This window comes from Pyxicephalus adspersus, chromosome 9, assembly GCF_032062135.1.
Source record: "Pyxicephalus adspersus chromosome 9, UCB_Pads_2.0, whole genome shotgun sequence".
NCBI classification, from domain to species: domain Eukaryota; kingdom Metazoa; phylum Chordata; class Amphibia; order Anura; family Pyxicephalidae; genus Pyxicephalus; species Pyxicephalus adspersus.
The window spans coordinates 53568392-53585498 of NC_092866.1; the positions used below are offsets into that span (position 1 = coordinate 53568392).

The 17107-nt window shown below is 41.4% G+C and overlaps 2 protein-coding genes across 3 annotated transcripts in view; both read right to left on the reverse strand.

The window, feature by feature from the left end:
- Nucleotides 1-6155, reverse strand: part of DGKZ (diacylglycerol kinase zeta) — a 128891-nt gene extending 122736 nt beyond the window's left edge. The window contains exon 1 of the mRNA XM_072422039.1: nt 5806-6155. Within this exon, the coding sequence (XP_072278140.1) occupies nt 5806-5993 (188 nt within the window). The 5' untranslated portion in view covers nt 5994-6155. The remainder of the gene's footprint in view (nt 1-5805) is intronic.
- Nucleotides 6156-15610: 9455 nt separating this feature from the next.
- The window catches only part of CREB3L1 (cAMP responsive element binding protein 3 like 1), a 58849-nt gene continuing 57352 nt past the window's right edge, over nt 15611-17107 (reverse strand). For both annotated transcript variants that reach the window (XM_072422043.1, XM_072422042.1), the window contains one exon: nt 15611-16289. In XM_072422043.1, the coding sequence (XP_072278144.1) occupies nt 16231-16289 (59 nt within the window). In that variant the 3' untranslated portion in view covers nt 15611-16230. The remainder of the gene's footprint in view (nt 16290-17107) is intronic.

The following is a 17107-nucleotide window of genomic DNA, read 5'->3' on the forward strand; positions in this document are numbered from 1 at the left end:
GATTTGGTTCTTTGATTTCTGCTGACCCAAATTTAGCATTGAACCCCTTTAATATGTAACATTTTCCACTTCTGGCAATTTTTAAGGCTAATAGTAATAATAATACCAACTGACAAAAAAGCTTGGTGAGTCGGGCCCTGCCATAGGGAATATGTGCCAATTAATTTAAAAAGGATAGAACACCAATTGGCAGGGAAAAGGCCTTTCATGTGGCTTAGAGTGAAAACATTAAAAAATCCTTTTTAATAGCATGTTTGGGGATGCTTTATAGTTGTATGTATTGTATTATATTTCTATTATATAAAAAATAGGGCTTCACTTACACAGTCAAGACACAGATCTAGAAATGGAACCTGGGTGGCCAGGACAATAATGGGGAACAGTGAGCATGCCTCTCTGTTCATGTACCATACCAGACCCCATGTCTTCCCTCAACTTTGGGTGGGGGCCCTATGTTGAGAGACAGGCCTTTCCTCACAAAAAGGATGGTGGGGTTTATAGGGGGGTTACTATGAAATTGCTGTGAATTCCCTTTTATTAAGTTATCCACCCCCTCTACCCCGGGAAATGGATACAGGGGTACATTAGTAATGAAGGAATATTATGGGAATTAAGCCTCTTTTGGAACCTTCTTCTGCAACACATTCACCAGTCTCCAAGCTTTAATACCCTTGAGGGTTCCCTTAAAATACACTTCTTCAAACAATCCTTCAACTTGCATTGTCGCTGTGTTTTCCACCCTCTCTCTTACAAAGCTCTTGAAAACTCACAAGGGCAGGGCCCTTCCCCTACTATTGTTTTTGTCTTTGGCAATTGTTCTACCTAGGCATATAACTGCATTGTTAGATGGTATTTTATAGACTGCAAAGATTTTCAAGTTTTCTTGTTTCTTTAGCCACTACTGGTCAACCTACTGTCCCCTACTATTACCATTCTTCATGTTGGAACATGATCTAATGGCCACTTTGTGATGCTTTTACTCCCTACTTGCTGTACAAGGACTGCAAGAACCAAGTCAAGTTCAGTTATTTATTATTCTTTTTAAATTTGTGTATTTTTTATCTGCCGAGAGACATAATGTGATCATTTTCATTCGTTTTAATGCCTAGGACTGCATCAGAAAGCATCAATGCACCACTTTGGGCTAGGCATAAAAACATGAGCAATATAGCAATATGCAGATTGTGATCAATGACCCTGGGTGGTGATACCAGCAAGAACCAGGTTCTCCATGTCATAATTCTCTCCACCATGAACTCCTTTCACAGTTTGGAACCTAATAATGTTCTTAATAGGCCACCTGATCTTTGTAACACGGATTCTTATTTTTTTTAGAGCTCTAATGTGACTAAGGATATGTACACACATACCGTGTTTCCCCGATGATAAGGCATCCCCATCAAATAAGCCACCCCCCGATTTTTGCTCATAACATTAAAATAAAGCACCCCCTGCAAATAAGACACCCACCGATACCTGTCACTGTGTGCCTCTGTGTGACTCCTCGATGCTGGCTGCAGTGCAGAGCGAAACTGAAAGTAACTTCAAAGGCCCGCACACGCGCCCGCAGCTCCGCGCCAGGAAGGACAAGCAAGCTGCTGATCCCTGCCCTAACGGAGTCTGTTACCCGGCCGTAGAAGCCAAAAAAAGTGAGTCAGTGAACAGAAGGGGACAATGAATGGCACATGAGTGATTTTCAACAATAAATGTGTACTGTAGTCTTCTTCATGGAAAAAATAAGACATCCCCCTGAAAATGAGACCTAGGGCTTATTTTGGCATTTCAAAAATATAAGACAGTGCCTTATCATCGGGGAAACAGGGTAGGATAATTGTCGCTGGAACGACCTTTTGTGATCGTTTCCAGTGACAAATGAAGCGACAAGTGCTACACACAAAGCTCTGTTTTGTTCTATGGAGAGGGGAGGACAAGTGAGCGGCACCCTGCTGTGCTCTCCTCCATCGACATGCATACCAATCTTTCCTGATCGGCCCTGATCTGCCAGGAGGAACTTTGGGAGACCGATGTACATGTCATATTTTTATCCGAGACGAGCATGAACTTTCATCAATAATAGTTTGACATGTGTACGCAGACTAGACAAGCGTTTGTCAGCCACTTGGTTACCGGTCCTGGACCCCCACTTTTAACTTGTATAAAAGCTGCCCCTCCACCTGCAGTATTGGTTACACAATGTACAAAATGTTATATTTAGAGATTGCAATTAGAAAGTAATTTAGGGCCTAATGTAATCAGAAGCCTGGTAAAGGTAAAACATTTGATTGCCATGGCAACCCATCAGCATCCTTCACATCTATCATACCCAGGCTGCAAAAATGACATTGGAATCTGGTTGCAATGGGCAACAACACGTCTTACCTACATTGTTTAGTCTCAGCTCTTAGGAGATTTTTCTTAGACTATAGATAGGCACGGCTTATGATAAAAGAACAGATGAGGTGAGAGGTTCATATGGCAAATAAAATATTTATGATATTTTGGAAGCATCTGTTTGAAAACAGCAGGGTGTGAGTTAGTAATAAAATATATATATTTATGCCCACAATGTTTATTTTGCAAGTGTTTTGAAATTTTAGTACTTTTCCAGGATAACCAATTATTGTCTAAATAAAAGAAGATTATGTATTCTTACACAAATCTTAATCGGATTTATGTGTTTCTTCCAGATCTGTGCAGCAATCCACCAAGAAAACCTGCAGGAGCTTCCTGTAACAAAGACCGGTCACCGCTGCTCCCTCTCCTTCAGCGGGGTGCCTGGTCTTGTATCCGCCCCCTCCTGTAGTTTTCTGAAGGCAGCCTGTAGTGGGAGGAGCCACTAGACCCCGCCCACAGTTTTTTAACACAATGATGATGCTCCTGGTACTTTATATGGTAATATCTGGGTTTGGTAATAAAAAGGGTTTTTATATTTTTTTCTATTATTAAATATATGTGAATGAATTGTTTTTGCCTGGAGTCCATCTTTAAGACACATTTTGGAGAATATTCATACAATCATGATTATACCATTAAAATGTACCTTTACCTGAAACTTTTTTGGATAGCTTTGGACAGGGTGAGGAAGGATCAGAGCTCAATAGGAGAAATTCCTTCACTTCCTTCCTGATGAATAGGTTGTCACACCAGGACAGGAAGTGAAGGAAACCCTCTAACAACAGACATAAGGCTCGGACATGCAGCCCCGGGAAAATCCATAGGAAATCCACAATACATGGATCAAGGTGCCTGATACCAATATGAAGGAGTCATGTTTAAACATTGATGACATGGGAATTCGTTCATATTCCAGCAGCTTTGATCATAATTTTTCTTATATGATATATTCATCCCAAAGAGCGAGTGCGTTCATGTTCACTGTTGCAGCACCGGGCATTGGAATGTCCCCGGTATGGCAGTTGGCTGGCACCACTATACTGATTCTTAAGCAAAACATCATTTTCACATTTTACAGTGGGCAGTACTGAAAAGCTCATTGCCACCCCTATTGATTCACCCCAAAGCAGTGGTACAGAGGCATGAGGAAGCAGTGACCACACCACATTCTCACTGCCAGGCTGAACATGGCCTGAAATTGCTTTTTGTAAGTTAAAGTGGAACTAAAGTCCAATTTTTTAACTAATCAGACAGGTGGTTATTGTACAAAGGGGCAGAGGATGCAATACCTGCCCTTACCTGCCTGATCACTGGTGGCAATTCCGGCTTCCCTTGCCCCTGTCGGGCATGAACTCCCACGCACCTGCGCGAGAGATACGTCATCCTGGCACGGTCAATCAGAAAATATTGAAGAAGGAATCATGTGCATCAAGGAAGCTGGTTTATTACTGGAGCTGATTATTATTTTTTGATTACCTTGTTGTAGATTTTCACTTTCACTTTTTTATTTTTTACTTTCTCCTTTTTTGTCTGGTAAAGTGTTGTATCAAGAACAAAGTGAAAAAAGATTTCCCTAATGGAGTCCAAAGGACCAGTAAATTCTATAACTATCTATCTATCTATCTATCTATCTATCTATCTATCTATCTATCAAAAAAAAATTTGAGTATATACTGTATATCTCATTTTTTGCTTTTGTGATTCCTTGATTTTTAAGACACACTAGAATAAAAACTAACAGTGAAAGAAAACTTCAATGCATTTTGCTTATAACACTTCCCTGAGGCCGGTTAATTCTATTTTCAGATTTTTAGTTTCCCATGTGTTTATGCCATTTCCACATGTGTATATGCTCCTTCTAGTGGTCATTGTTGAGATTATATAATCAGCATGGTATCAGTTTAGAATTTGTTCATACATACCGTAGAACTTCAATCAGTAAATTCTCATATTAGATTTCACATATTAATGTAAAGTAATTTCCATTTTTTAACTGCAGTTTTTATTAGAATAATATTTGGAGATCCTGCTATTATTGTCTTTGTAAAAGCACTTGCTGACAATGCTGTGTCCCTGAATTCTTATTGTGCATCTGCACTATTACCCCTACATATGGGCTTCAATGGAAACAACAGGTGGCGTTTTCAACACAAATCATGAGTCAAAGTCCATTACTGTCACCATCTGTTATTAGCTGACAACACTCTGTCAATTGTGCTACTGCGTTGTCATTCTTTCCCACAGGCGACATGATGTAGTTTTAACACACATAAGTGTTATGATTCTCTACTGTCACCATCAAGAAACCTAGCTTGAGAAATGCCATGCTGTATGGATTCAAGGAGACTGCAGAAAATCAGCAGATGTAATAAAGGTCAGAAAGATCTCATTCAGCTGGGGGCGACGTGTAATTCAATCTTTTATCTATCCCCAACTGATTGCTCAATATGTTGAGCAATCGGCATCAGAGCATCAATATGTCAATATGTCAACTGTCAATATCATCATCATCATCTTAGATACCGGTCAATAGTTTAAAACTAGTCCAGTTTATTATTACCTTACACATGAACAGCTAGGAACAAAAGGAAAATTATATTGAATAAATCATAATCATTTATATAAACAATGCCCAAACACAAATGCTCATCAACTATCCAACCAGATGAGTGCCATCATTGAATCTTAGAATCATGGAATCTTATGTTTATGTGACATAGGTCAATCTTTCAGATTTTTTTCCAAGGGTTAAAAATTTAAAGAAAACAGTTTCATGAATTAATTCCCATAGGATTTGGTACATATACCTCCCAACAGTGACACCAGATTTGAAGATGCTCATTAAAAGAGAGGAGCAGAGAAATTCAGTCACTGTGCAATACTACAGCGCAGGATGCAAAACTGATTTAAAGCTGATCCACAGTGCCAATGGTAGCATCCAATTTAAAGCCTCACATCACACGGGCATGCAGACTGCCAGGGCTACCACCCAAAAAAGATATTGCATTGAACTTTAGGAGTCCAGGCAGCCAATATATAAAAGGGAAGGGCACAGAAAAATGTAAAAATGTAGGGTGAAGGCCTGACTATAATGCCAGTCCAAATGGCCAGAGGAGATTTCAGTTATCAAGATTACTGGAAAATAAAGCGTGAAAGGGAAAACGCCATTGGGGTTAGAAGAAGATGGGACTCTCTACTGGGGACCAAATTTTAGGATAAGGTTAAAGTTCAGCTTTAATGACCAGGCATACCTGCACTTCTGTATTTAGGTCCAAACTATACCAATGCAGTTTACATTTATAAATAAGATTTATTGCATCAGGCTCATGGCATTCACACGTGAAAACATTAAAAAGCATTTAATAGAGAGAAATTGGTATTAAATGATTTAGAAGATGAAATCTCACTCACCTGTATGACAGCTGCTTCTTCATATAAAGTGGGATCAGATTTTCTGCTGTTCCGTCACCGGGGAATCTTGAGGTGTTCATAGCAGAAGTGCCGGCTTTCATCTCTTCTCCTTCAGATACACCATACAAACTTGATACTCGTCCATCCCCTAATCTATTGGGGTCCTGATTTTGCCCCCCTTCTGCCATGCTATGCTTGTAGTTCCCCTCCAGAAAGTCAGTAAAAGCCTGGCACTGCTCTGTGCACAACGACAGCAAGTTCTATCAGGGAAGCTGAGCTGTTAAAGGGAGAGGAAAAAGATGAGAAGGTCTACTGAAAAGGATTTGATTTGCTAAAGTAAAAAATTTTGATTTTGTTCACTTTCAATGTCCAATCAGATTCAAGAAAAAAATATATTAGTTCCTCCGAACCCTATTGGAAATTTAAAGTGAACACAGATCAGATGAAAATTATTCAGCATCAAAAAGAAAAATGCAGACCTAGAGTGAGAAGGGAGATGAATACAGGAGGGAGAGGAAAAAAAAGAAGAAAAAAGGGATGGGATGGGAGCAAAAAAATGACAAATGGGAGAAAAAAAAAAGAAAGGTGGGAGAAGAGGAAATAGAGGAGAAGAAAAGAGAAAATGGAAATAAGATAAGGGAAAGGAAATGTTAAAGATGACGAGAGAAGAAGAAGAAAAAAAAGAATGAAAGATAGATAAACAGAAAAGAAGATGGGAAAAAAGGAAATATAAAAGAGGGAGGGGGAAGAGGAGCAGAGAAGAATAAAGAGATAAACGGGGAAAGATCAAAAAAGAGAAAGGGCAAAGGAAATGTGAAGGAGAGAGAGGAGAGGAAGAGAAGATAGATGAAGAGTTGGAAAGAGGAAGAGAAAAAGGAAACAGGAAAGAAGAGATAAAAGAGAGAGAAGAGGAGCAGAGGAGAAAAAAGAGAGAAGAGATAATATATAAAGAGGAGAAAAGAGAAACAGGAATGGAAAGCTAAAAGAAGGGAGATGAAGAGAAAGAGAGAAGATAAATAAAAAAGGGAAAAAAATGAGAATGGAATAAAGGGAAGGGAAATGTGAATGGAGGTGGGGGAAGAGAAATGGGAAAGGAAATATAAAAGGAAGAGGGGAAGGATGATAAAAGCAAAAAAAAAAAAGAATTTGATTCTAATCAGCAGAGAGGAAAGCAGTTATACACAGAAAAAATAAGTAAATATACAAAGTCCAAAGGTGCATAGAGACATACCAGAGGCAGTAGAAGTAGAAGGAAAAGCGGAGATGAAGGATAGAGGGGGTGGAGTATAAATCTAGGATATGGAAAGAGGGATAGGGATGGAAGGATGCCCAAGCGACAGCGCTGTAAGAGGGTAAAAGTACACAGAGTGATAGGATGGCAGCTGTAAGATGGCAGAGAGAGGCACAAGTCAAGGCTGGAGCGCCTAAGTTCACAGCCAGAGATGTGGCGTTGATGGACAATGGGTGTATGACAGTAAACAGAAAGGACAGAGTGCAAGACAAACAGGCAATGTGTGAGAATGGAGGGTGAGAGGGCCAGGACGTGACAGAGCAATGAACGAGCCAGACTGCGCCAGGGCACTGTGCGAGGGAGGAGGAGGCGACCCACTAATATAATAATACTCGTCGTGTCACCTTAGAGACACTAATTAACCCTGCACAGCTATATAACAGCAACACTGGTACAGGCAGAAAAGGGCAAGACACGTCAATAGCTCCTGTGTTTATACATGTCATTTCTCATACTGTATATACAATGCTAAAGATGAACTCTAGACAGATTTAAAAGACACAAATACACGTGGCTCTGTAAAAGTACATTGGTAAATAAAAATAAGCCCAACAAGACTTAGTATCGGCCTCTTGCAGTGTCTGTACAATACAGCCGGTGTTAAAGAGGAAGCAGCATAAGAAGGCAATCAGTTCATGGTCTGACAAAAAACATGCTAACTGGAGGAGAAATCAAAGTAATAAAAGAATTACGTAATTGTTGTGCTGCTTCTCCTTTCACATTTCAGTGACAGGTTGGGGGCCTGTCCTGGATGACCAAGGCTCAGAGGAAGTAGGTTGAATGATGCTGGCCATCAAACTGATGACATCTTGTGGCAGAAAAATTTACTGCATGGACATTTCTGGATTGAGGCTGAATAGTGTTACAAAAACCTGTTTTGGTATTTTATCTTTTAATGAAATATTAAATGTTCCTGGTTTTAGCTGGAGTTTTGAATAAATCTTAATGTTTAGACTTGGTTCTTGCATTTAAAGTGCTAGTTAGAAAAGAGTGAGCTTGCATGATGGATTAAGGAGTTGCGATTGACCATAAAAAGTATTATGTGATGGAGATAGAGCTCTGTGCCATTGGTAACACAGAGAATGGTATATGTTGGATAGGGGAAAGAATTTATAATAATGGTAATAGATCAGGGACAGTGGGCCATGTGATGACGGGTCAGGGATGGACTGCAGGGTCCTACCCTAGGAAGAGAGGACTGTATTTTGGATAAGAGACACAGTGCTGTGTACGGATGGATCAGAAATAGATTGCATGGTCATATCCTAGAAAGAGGGGTGTGTGTTATGGATCGGGCACAAAGTGCTGTGTAGGAAAAGGTCAGGGACAGAGTGTTGTGTAAGCATGGGCCAGGCAAAGGTGCAAGGTCATACCTTAGGGAGAGAAGATTGTGTTATGGATCAGGGTCAGAATGCAGTATATAAATGGGTCAGAGACAGACTGCAGGGTCATACCTTAAAGAGAGATAACTGTTATGGATCAGGGACAGGGTGCTGTATTAGAATGGGTCAGGGACAGGGTGCTGTGTAAAGATGGGTCAGGGACAGAGTGCTGTGTAAGGATAGGACAGGGTCATACCTTAGGGAGAGAGGATGGTGTTATGGATCGTGCTGATTAAGAATGGGTCAGGGACAGAGTGCTGTGTAAGAATGGGTCAGGGACAGAGTGCTGTGTAAGGATGGTCAGGGACAGACTGCAAGGTCATATCCTAGAAAGAGAGGGCTGTGTTATGGATCGGGTACAAAGTGCTGTGTAGGAAAAGGTCAGGGACAGAGTGTTGTGTAAGCATGGGCCAGGCAAAGGTGCAAGGTCATAGCTTAGGGAGAAAAGATTGTGTTATGGATCAGGGTCAGAATGCAGTATACAAATGGGTCGGAGACAGACTGCAGGGTCATACCTTAAAGAGAGATAACTGTTATGGATCAGGGACAGGGTGCTGTATTAGAATGGGTCAGGGACAGGGTGCTGTGTAAAGATGGGTCAGGGACAGAGTGCTGTGTAAGAATGGGTCAGGGACAGAGTGCTGTGTAAGGATGGGTCAGGGACAGAGTGCTGTGTAAGGATGGTCAGGGACAGACTGCAAGGTCATATCCTAGAAAGAGAGGACTATGTTATGGATCGGGTACAAAGTGCTGTAAAGATGGGCCAGGAACATACCTTAGTGAGAGAGGACTGTGTTATAAATCAGGGAGAGAGTGCCGTATAAAGATAGGTCAGAGACAGACTGCAGGGTCATACCTTAGAAAAAGAGAGCTGTGTTATGGATCAGAGACAGAATGCTGTGTAAGGATGGTCCAGGGGGAGAGTGCATACCTTAGAGAAAGAGGGCTGTGTTGTGGATCAGGGTTGGAGTGCAAAGCCATACCTTCGGGAAAATAATTCTGTTATGGGTTAGGGATAACTGCTGTGTAAGGATGGGCCAGGGATAGAGTGCAAGGTCATACCTTAGGGAGAGAGGATTGTGTTATGGATCAGGGGCAGAATGCGGCGTACAAACAGGTCAGAGGCAGACTGCAGGGTCAAACCTTAAAGAGAGATAACTGTTATGGATCAGGGACAGGGTGCTTTGTAAGAATGGGTAAGGGACAAAGTGCTGTGTGAAGATGGGTCAAGGAAGAGTGCTGTGTAAGGATGGGATGGGGTCACACCTTAGGGAGAGAGGACTGTGTTATGAATCAGGAACAGAGTGCTGTGTACAATTGGGCCAGGGTCATACCATAGGGAGAGAGGACTGTGTTATGGATCAGGGACAGAGTGCTGTGTAAAGATTGGCCAGGATCATACCTTAGGGAGAGAGGATTGTGTTATGGAACAGGGACAGAGTGCTGTGTAAGGATGGGATAGGGTCATACCATGGGGAGAGAGGACTGTGTTATGAATCAGGAACAGAGTGCTGTGTACAATTGGGCCAGGGTCATACTTTGGGGAGAGAGGACTGTGTTATGGATCAGGGACAGAGTGCTGTGTTAGAATGGGTCAGGGAGAGAGTACAGTGTCATACCTTAGGGAAGGAGGGCTGTGTTGAGGATCAGGGTTGGAGTGCAAGGTCACACCTTCAGGAAAGAAGACTCTGTTATGGGCCAAGGACAAAGTTCTGAACAAGGATAGGTCAGACACAGAGTACTGTTTAAAGATGGGTCGGGTAGAGAGTGGAGTTTCATACCTTAGAGAAGGAAAGCTGTGTTGTGGGTCTGGATAAGAGTGCAAGGTCCATCTTTCAGGAGAGATGATTCTTTTATGGGTCAGGGACAGGGTGCAATGTCAAGGCTTTGCAATCAATCAAAAATAAGTGAATTGTAATCAGTCTGAGTGCTGTGTGATGCTGAATCAGTAATCAACAACCATGTGCTTTAAAATAGATCAGAAATGTAATGTAATGAGTGACTAATCAATACATACTTTTTATGGATCCAAGATGCAGTGATATGTAAAGCATATACAATATGCAAATAATAGAGTATAAGAGGAAAACAAATCTTTTATAAAAATGTTCAGTGATCGATGGGAGATGGCATAATTTGTGTGAAGTTAATAATACAGCACTGTGCCATAAATCAGTGTCAGCCAAGTAATTTGTAAGATTATCCTAAATTTATTGACAAGTGCACTTGACATTCAATTGACCTCCTTTTAACCTACTGCAAGTGGGTTTTGCATTCCTTTGGACTCTTATGGAAGCATACATAAACCCGTCCACACCGGCCCTTAAAATGATACGTGATGGATGAGTGATAGAACAATGTGTGATGGATCAAAGATAGATTACAGGATAAGTGACTGATCACATATATTATAAAAGATGAGGAATAGTTTGCTATAAGCCGGGTCAGGGACAAAGTACAGGATAAGTGACTGATCAAATACTTTATAAAGTATGAGGAACAGATTGCTGTGATCAAGGTCAGGGACATCAGAGTACATGATGTACAGTACAGTATGTGATGGATGAGTGGTAAATGCAATCTGCCATCTTTGCAGTGGCTGGTAAAGTCCAATTTAATGGATTAAATAAAGAGTATGTATTAAGGGCAGGGTGCAGTATTAGTGATTATTAAGGGAGTTTATTTTGGATAAGGCATTTTGGTCTGTTGATCATTTTTCACTTAGCTTTTACCAAGAATTTATACAATTTTATTGGATTTGGTTTGTGTATTACACCTTTCACTTGTGATTCATGCATTTTCTAATTCAATCTAATATCAAATTTGTGAACATTTGGGGTAAAATGTGGGTAAATAGACCCCAAAGAACCCAGAAGCTGTCTAGTCCAGTACAGTACAGTACAACTAAGGGACAAAATACTGGGTGATGATCAGGTATAAAGTTCTGTTTAATGAATATTAGTTAGAGCAGTGGACGCCAACCGATGAGCCACGAGAAAATTTTGGTGATCTGTGGCTCTGGCTGGTGCGCTCCCCAACGGGGTCAGGAGAAGGACTACACTGGGGGGGGGGTGCACCGGCCAGAGCCGCGGACCATGTCCCCCGTACAGATAGCAGGCTCGGGGTTGTGGCCGGGTTGGGTCTCTGGACACAACCCACCCACTCTCCCATCGCAGGTCTGAGTATCATGACATCACTATGGGGGAAGTTTCTTCCTCTTTGAATGACACACGGCTCCCCGCACATGCACGGTCCGGAGTCCGTAAGTGTAGTGGTCCCTGAGGTCCAAAAGTTGGCGACCACTGGGGTAGAGTGTAGTAAGAAGAACCTAAAATTCAATGATGTGTGATGGCTTAGGGACAACTTGTTGTGTAATGGCTGGAGAAGAGAGTGTTGTGTGTGTGATTGATAATGGACTATATGATAAAAGAGGGACAGTGAGTTGTGTGATGGCTCAAGGACAGAGTGCTGTGTGATGGGCCAAAGACAATGCTGTGTAATGGAACAGGGACAGAATATTGTATGATGGCTCAAGTACAGAGAGCTGTGTGATGGCTCAGGGACAGAGTTCTATGTGATGGATCAGGAACAGAGTGCTATGTGATTGTTCAGGTATAGAGAAATATGAAGTGACCAAGGAAAGGAATGTTGTGTGATAGATCAGAAACAAAATGTTGAGGGCTCAATGACAGAGTGATGTACCATGGTTTTGGGACAGAATGCTGTGTGATGGCTCAGTGACAGTGCTGTGTAATGGATCGAGGGCAGTGTACTGTGTGATGGCTCAGTAGTAGAGTGCTGTGTGATGGTTCAATGACAGAGTGCTATGTGATTGCTCAAGGACAGAATGATGTAATAGAACAGGGACAGAGAGCTGTGTGATGGCTCAAGGACAGATTGCTATATGGTGTCTCAGGGACAGAGTGCTATATGGCGTCTCAGGGACAGAGTGCTATATGGTGTCTCAGGGACAGAGTGCTGTGTGATGTCTCAGGGCAGAGAGCTGTGTGATGGCTCAGGGACAGAGTGCTATATGGTGTCTCAGGGACAGAGTGCTGTGTGATGTCACAGGGACAGAGTGCTATATGGTGTCTCAGGGACAGAGAGCTGTGTGATGGCTCAGGGACAGAGTGTTATATGGTGTCTCAGGAACAGAGAGCTGTATGATGTCTCAGGGCAGACAGCTGTGTGATGGCTTGAGCACAGAGTGTTTTATGATGGATCAGGAAAAGAGTGCTGTTTCATGGATTAGGGATGAATTTATAATGGATCATGGAGAGAGTACCATAAGATGAATTTAGAGCACTGCTGTGTGATGAATCAGAGACAAAGTGCTGTTATATGAATCAATACCTGAACATAGTGAGATATACTAAGAGATTTCAGCCTTCCGATCAGACACAGGTGTTATGGATTAGGTACACTGTTCTATGTGACGGATCAATAACGTGAACGATGCATTTCCAACAGGGTGCCCTGTGATGGATCACAATTCAGTGCAAACAGCATAATTGTTTTTCTTTAAAAAGAGTCTATGGAAGAAAATAATTTGAATAGACCGGTCAAAGACAGTTTGCTGCTGCAGAGCTGGTAAACCACATAAAGCAAATTGGTTCTGGTTCACATAGATCTTTATATCCTACCATCCAATTAACACATTCCTTTAGTACAGATTTCCTTTAAAACTAAAGAAATGCATAATAGTTTGTTTATGATTTTGGTGTTCTCATTTACAGGTGTCAGTGTATTGGTGATCTTAATTGTTTTAAATAATGTGTGTTCCAGGATGATAGGGCCCTATTGCTCTGTAGTGTGTATGGCACACACTGAAACTCCTATCACAAAGCTTTGTGGGTGCTGGGAGACACGGGCTCCTGCAGTCACTGATGCGATACTTGATCTCATTAGGTGAATGTGATCTGTCAGCGGCAGGAAGAATGATTTCGAATTACTGGAGTCACTGCTCACTGACTTTTCCACGTCTGGGAACATCTGCATCTGAATGATTAACTCTTCTATATCCCAAAGAAGTCATGTCTTACTCGGGGTCATCCTCTTTTCTGTCTCCGTCCGAGCTTGTTTAATAAGGCAAAAAGCAGAGTGTAGTAACTCACAGCTCACAATTAGAATTAATGGGAGCTCATCCAGAAAATAAAAAACAGGCTGCTATTAATGACCTACATCTAACACTGCTAGCTCTCTGGTTGTCTTTGGTTTTAGTACTTTCTGAGCCACTGACCTGGGATAACAATGCAGAACAGAAAAAGTAAAGTGATGTTAGAACTCCTGATCAGCACTCAGGGGAGCATTAGGCTAATAAATCAGCATGGCAACCAGGGAAATAATGTACTAAATGGAAAGGATGGCATTATTGGCCACCATATCCTCCAAGATTTCCCTCAAGAGGACATGAACGGGTAATATGGCAGAGTCTCTTTAAAATTTACACCTTTGAAGAGGCGTAAGAGCTTTCCAGTATATTGCTAATACAGTAGAATCTCGGTTATCCGTCACCCATTGGGAATGGCCGATACAGATAAGTGGTTTCCGGTTAACTGAGGTTACTCTGAAACTGAAGTTTCCCAGCCATTAAGTACTAGACTTTAATGGGGAGACTTGTCCCCATTCACCTCTAGTGCTGAATGGCTGGGACAAGGAAAACCCTGATGACGCTTGAGCCGTTATAAGGCTTTCCCCTTTTTCTGCCAATCACGGAGCGAAGCAATCAGCGGAGCTATGCTTTGCTCTCCTGATTGCTCCCGCAGCCCTAGCCGACCTGTGGCATGTGTTCTTTGGTGCTGGTTATCTGATTATTTTCCGATTATCTGAGTTCCGGATATACAGTTCTACTGTATATTTATTGGCTTGCAACATGCTTTTAAATATGGTAGAAAAATTCACCACTCACAGAGAGTCACTGCTCTCCTTTAATCTTTGGGCAATCGGTAGTGAAGGTAATAGACAGCACTGAAAAAAATGTCTAAGAGATAGTATTTTTTAAAGCAACTTTGTCGTTAAAATGTGACAATAGAAGAGTTCCCTCCAATAACAATAGTAAATATTCACTTGTTTTGCTGCCCATGCCATTTAGGAAGGTAAATGGTCACCTGAAGTCTTTTTTTATTTTAGGGGTAAGTATTTACTTTTTTGCAGGGCACATTTGATTTGAACTTTATTCTTAGCAACACAGTCACTTTAAAGAGACCATTTATGTAATTACCAACCTTTCCATTTATTATATGTGCATTTTGTGCATTTGCCTGTAAAAGCAGACATCCAATAGCCCTAGGACTGATGCTATATGAGGGAAATGTTGCGGGAAGTCCCTTAAAAGCTGGGCCAGTCTAGACAGTAACTAGACACTCCTAGAAGAGCAGAGCTGATGTGCAAGGATGGAGGGTGTTGTGCTAGGAAATTGACTCTGTAATGTAAGTAGTCAACTTTTTCCACCATATCCAAAAGCATGTTGAAAGCCAAAAGGTATATTAACAATAGAAAGGAAAGCTTTTACGCCTTTTTAAAGATGTACACTTTAAAGAGATTCTGCCATATTACCCATTCATGTCCTCTTGAGGGAAACTTTGGAGAATATGGTGGCCAGTAATGCTATCCTTTCTATCTAAGTATACTATTTACCTGGTTGCCATGCTCATTTAATAACCTAATGCTTTCCTAAGTGCAGATCAGAAGTTCTAAAATCACTTTACTTTTTCTGCATTCTTATCCCAGGTCAATGGCTGGTGACAGTATCTCTTTGATGAGACTCCGTCACCGTGCCCTGCATGGTAACAATGATAGAGTCCCTTGAATCTTTCATTATTCTAATTGTACCGATCAAGCTGATAATATAATGAGCTCTAATACTGCTATGGTTTTTTATACAGTAAACACAACCATTGCTCTCTGTAGGCTAATCTTGAAGGAGACGATGGGATTTGTAGTCCATCATAGGCTGGAGGGCCCAGATTGCCCTTTTCAGCTAGATCATGTGATTGCTGCTCTTGCCTTTGGTAGCATCCTTCATTAAACACATTACTTTGTCCCTTGTTTCTTCATGTTCAACTGCGTTGACCTGTTTCATTCTGCCTTACGCTCCCCTCCCCACCTTGAGTGACTCACACAAGAGACGTAGTGCTGATGCTAATTTTTTTTTATTCTTATGATTTTGCTTGACTGAAGCAGGCACAGAGCGGAGATGAGAGGAAGAAGCGTATAAATTGATGTAAGGAGCCTCCAGTGCGTACAAAGCGTGCGTTAAAAGTAACCAATCTTCTCCAGAGATCCAACTTGGTATCTGTACAGGGGACAGAGAGGACTGAGAGAGGGTTCCAGGCTGTTAAAACAAGGGGCAGAGCAGGACGGGTAAAGGCGTTCCAACGTTGACAGTTAGAAGTCATTTACTGGCAACAAATGGGGGGCATGTTTGATAAAAAATAAGAACTACTTTTCCTTTAAAGTTTTTTGCTGATGTCATCCAAAGAAGGAGGTGGAAGTAGAAAAGTTGGCAGATTGTATTGAAGAAACAGCCTGATTTTTTTTCCTCCATATTCACTGCCTCAAGCAAACTTAAGGCAACTGTGACAGTTCCATGATCACCGAGTCTCTGCACACGTTGCCAGGATGCCATAGTGCTGCATGAAAAATGATGTACTGGGTTGTGGTGGAGCTTTGCTGGGATTGCAATGTATTTGTCAGTCTCTGATTTCAGAAATCCCAGCATCTTTTCTCTCCTGCTCTCCCCATGTATAGTGCTCAGCTCTCGATCCCTCTCCCTTTGATCCCAATCCTACAAGAATTTGGAGCCTGTGTTCCTGTGAAATAAAACATAAAATACTGTAAATTGCGTCCTGGTATGTAATGTATACACAAAATACTGCCATGATTAAAGTATGGCTGAATCATTAAAACTGGGGCAAAGAATAGGTAGTTGTTGCACACAGTAACAGGTGGGATTTCCGCTGCCATTGTCATCATAGGCATTTATTTTGTGTCTTCTGCCTATTGGTGAGTTCATCATATATAGCCAGGACTTAAGAAGAGAACATCTTTTAGGTAGACCATAAGGCTCAGATGCCTTCAGCTTGTTTTTTAGAATATTCTGAGTTGCTATAGAGCTGCTGTTGTGTTCCCATTGACAAAGTAGGAAGAAAAGGAATAATGATGCAAACAAATGCCCTTGGGCTTTTAAGAGTACAATGGCTTTTCTGTTCTAAATTGTAGCATTTTTCTTTCACACGTGTAAGCTGTGTATCATGACTGATGAGAAGCGTAGGCATAAGTCAATAACAGAATCAACATCCCTGAAAATATAAGGCTTGCCCAGATGATAATAGCAGAATCATTTATGTGTGGCAAGGACAAGGTCACAGCTTTATTGCCTAAGGCAACAATTTTATTCCAACACCTAAGCAAACCTACAATTTATGTTTATTAGAACTCAAGAATCTATTTATTATAACAGCCCAAACGCCTGTTCTAACCTCAGGTTCCGAAAAGTAATCCAGCTATGAAAAATCTACAGAAGGTGTAAGACAGGAACCACCTAAATGCTAGCAAGGTAACATTTCCAATAAAGTCTTAATAGAAAGCAAAACAGGAAAGACCAGAGAAACTTTCCAGGTGGCTATAA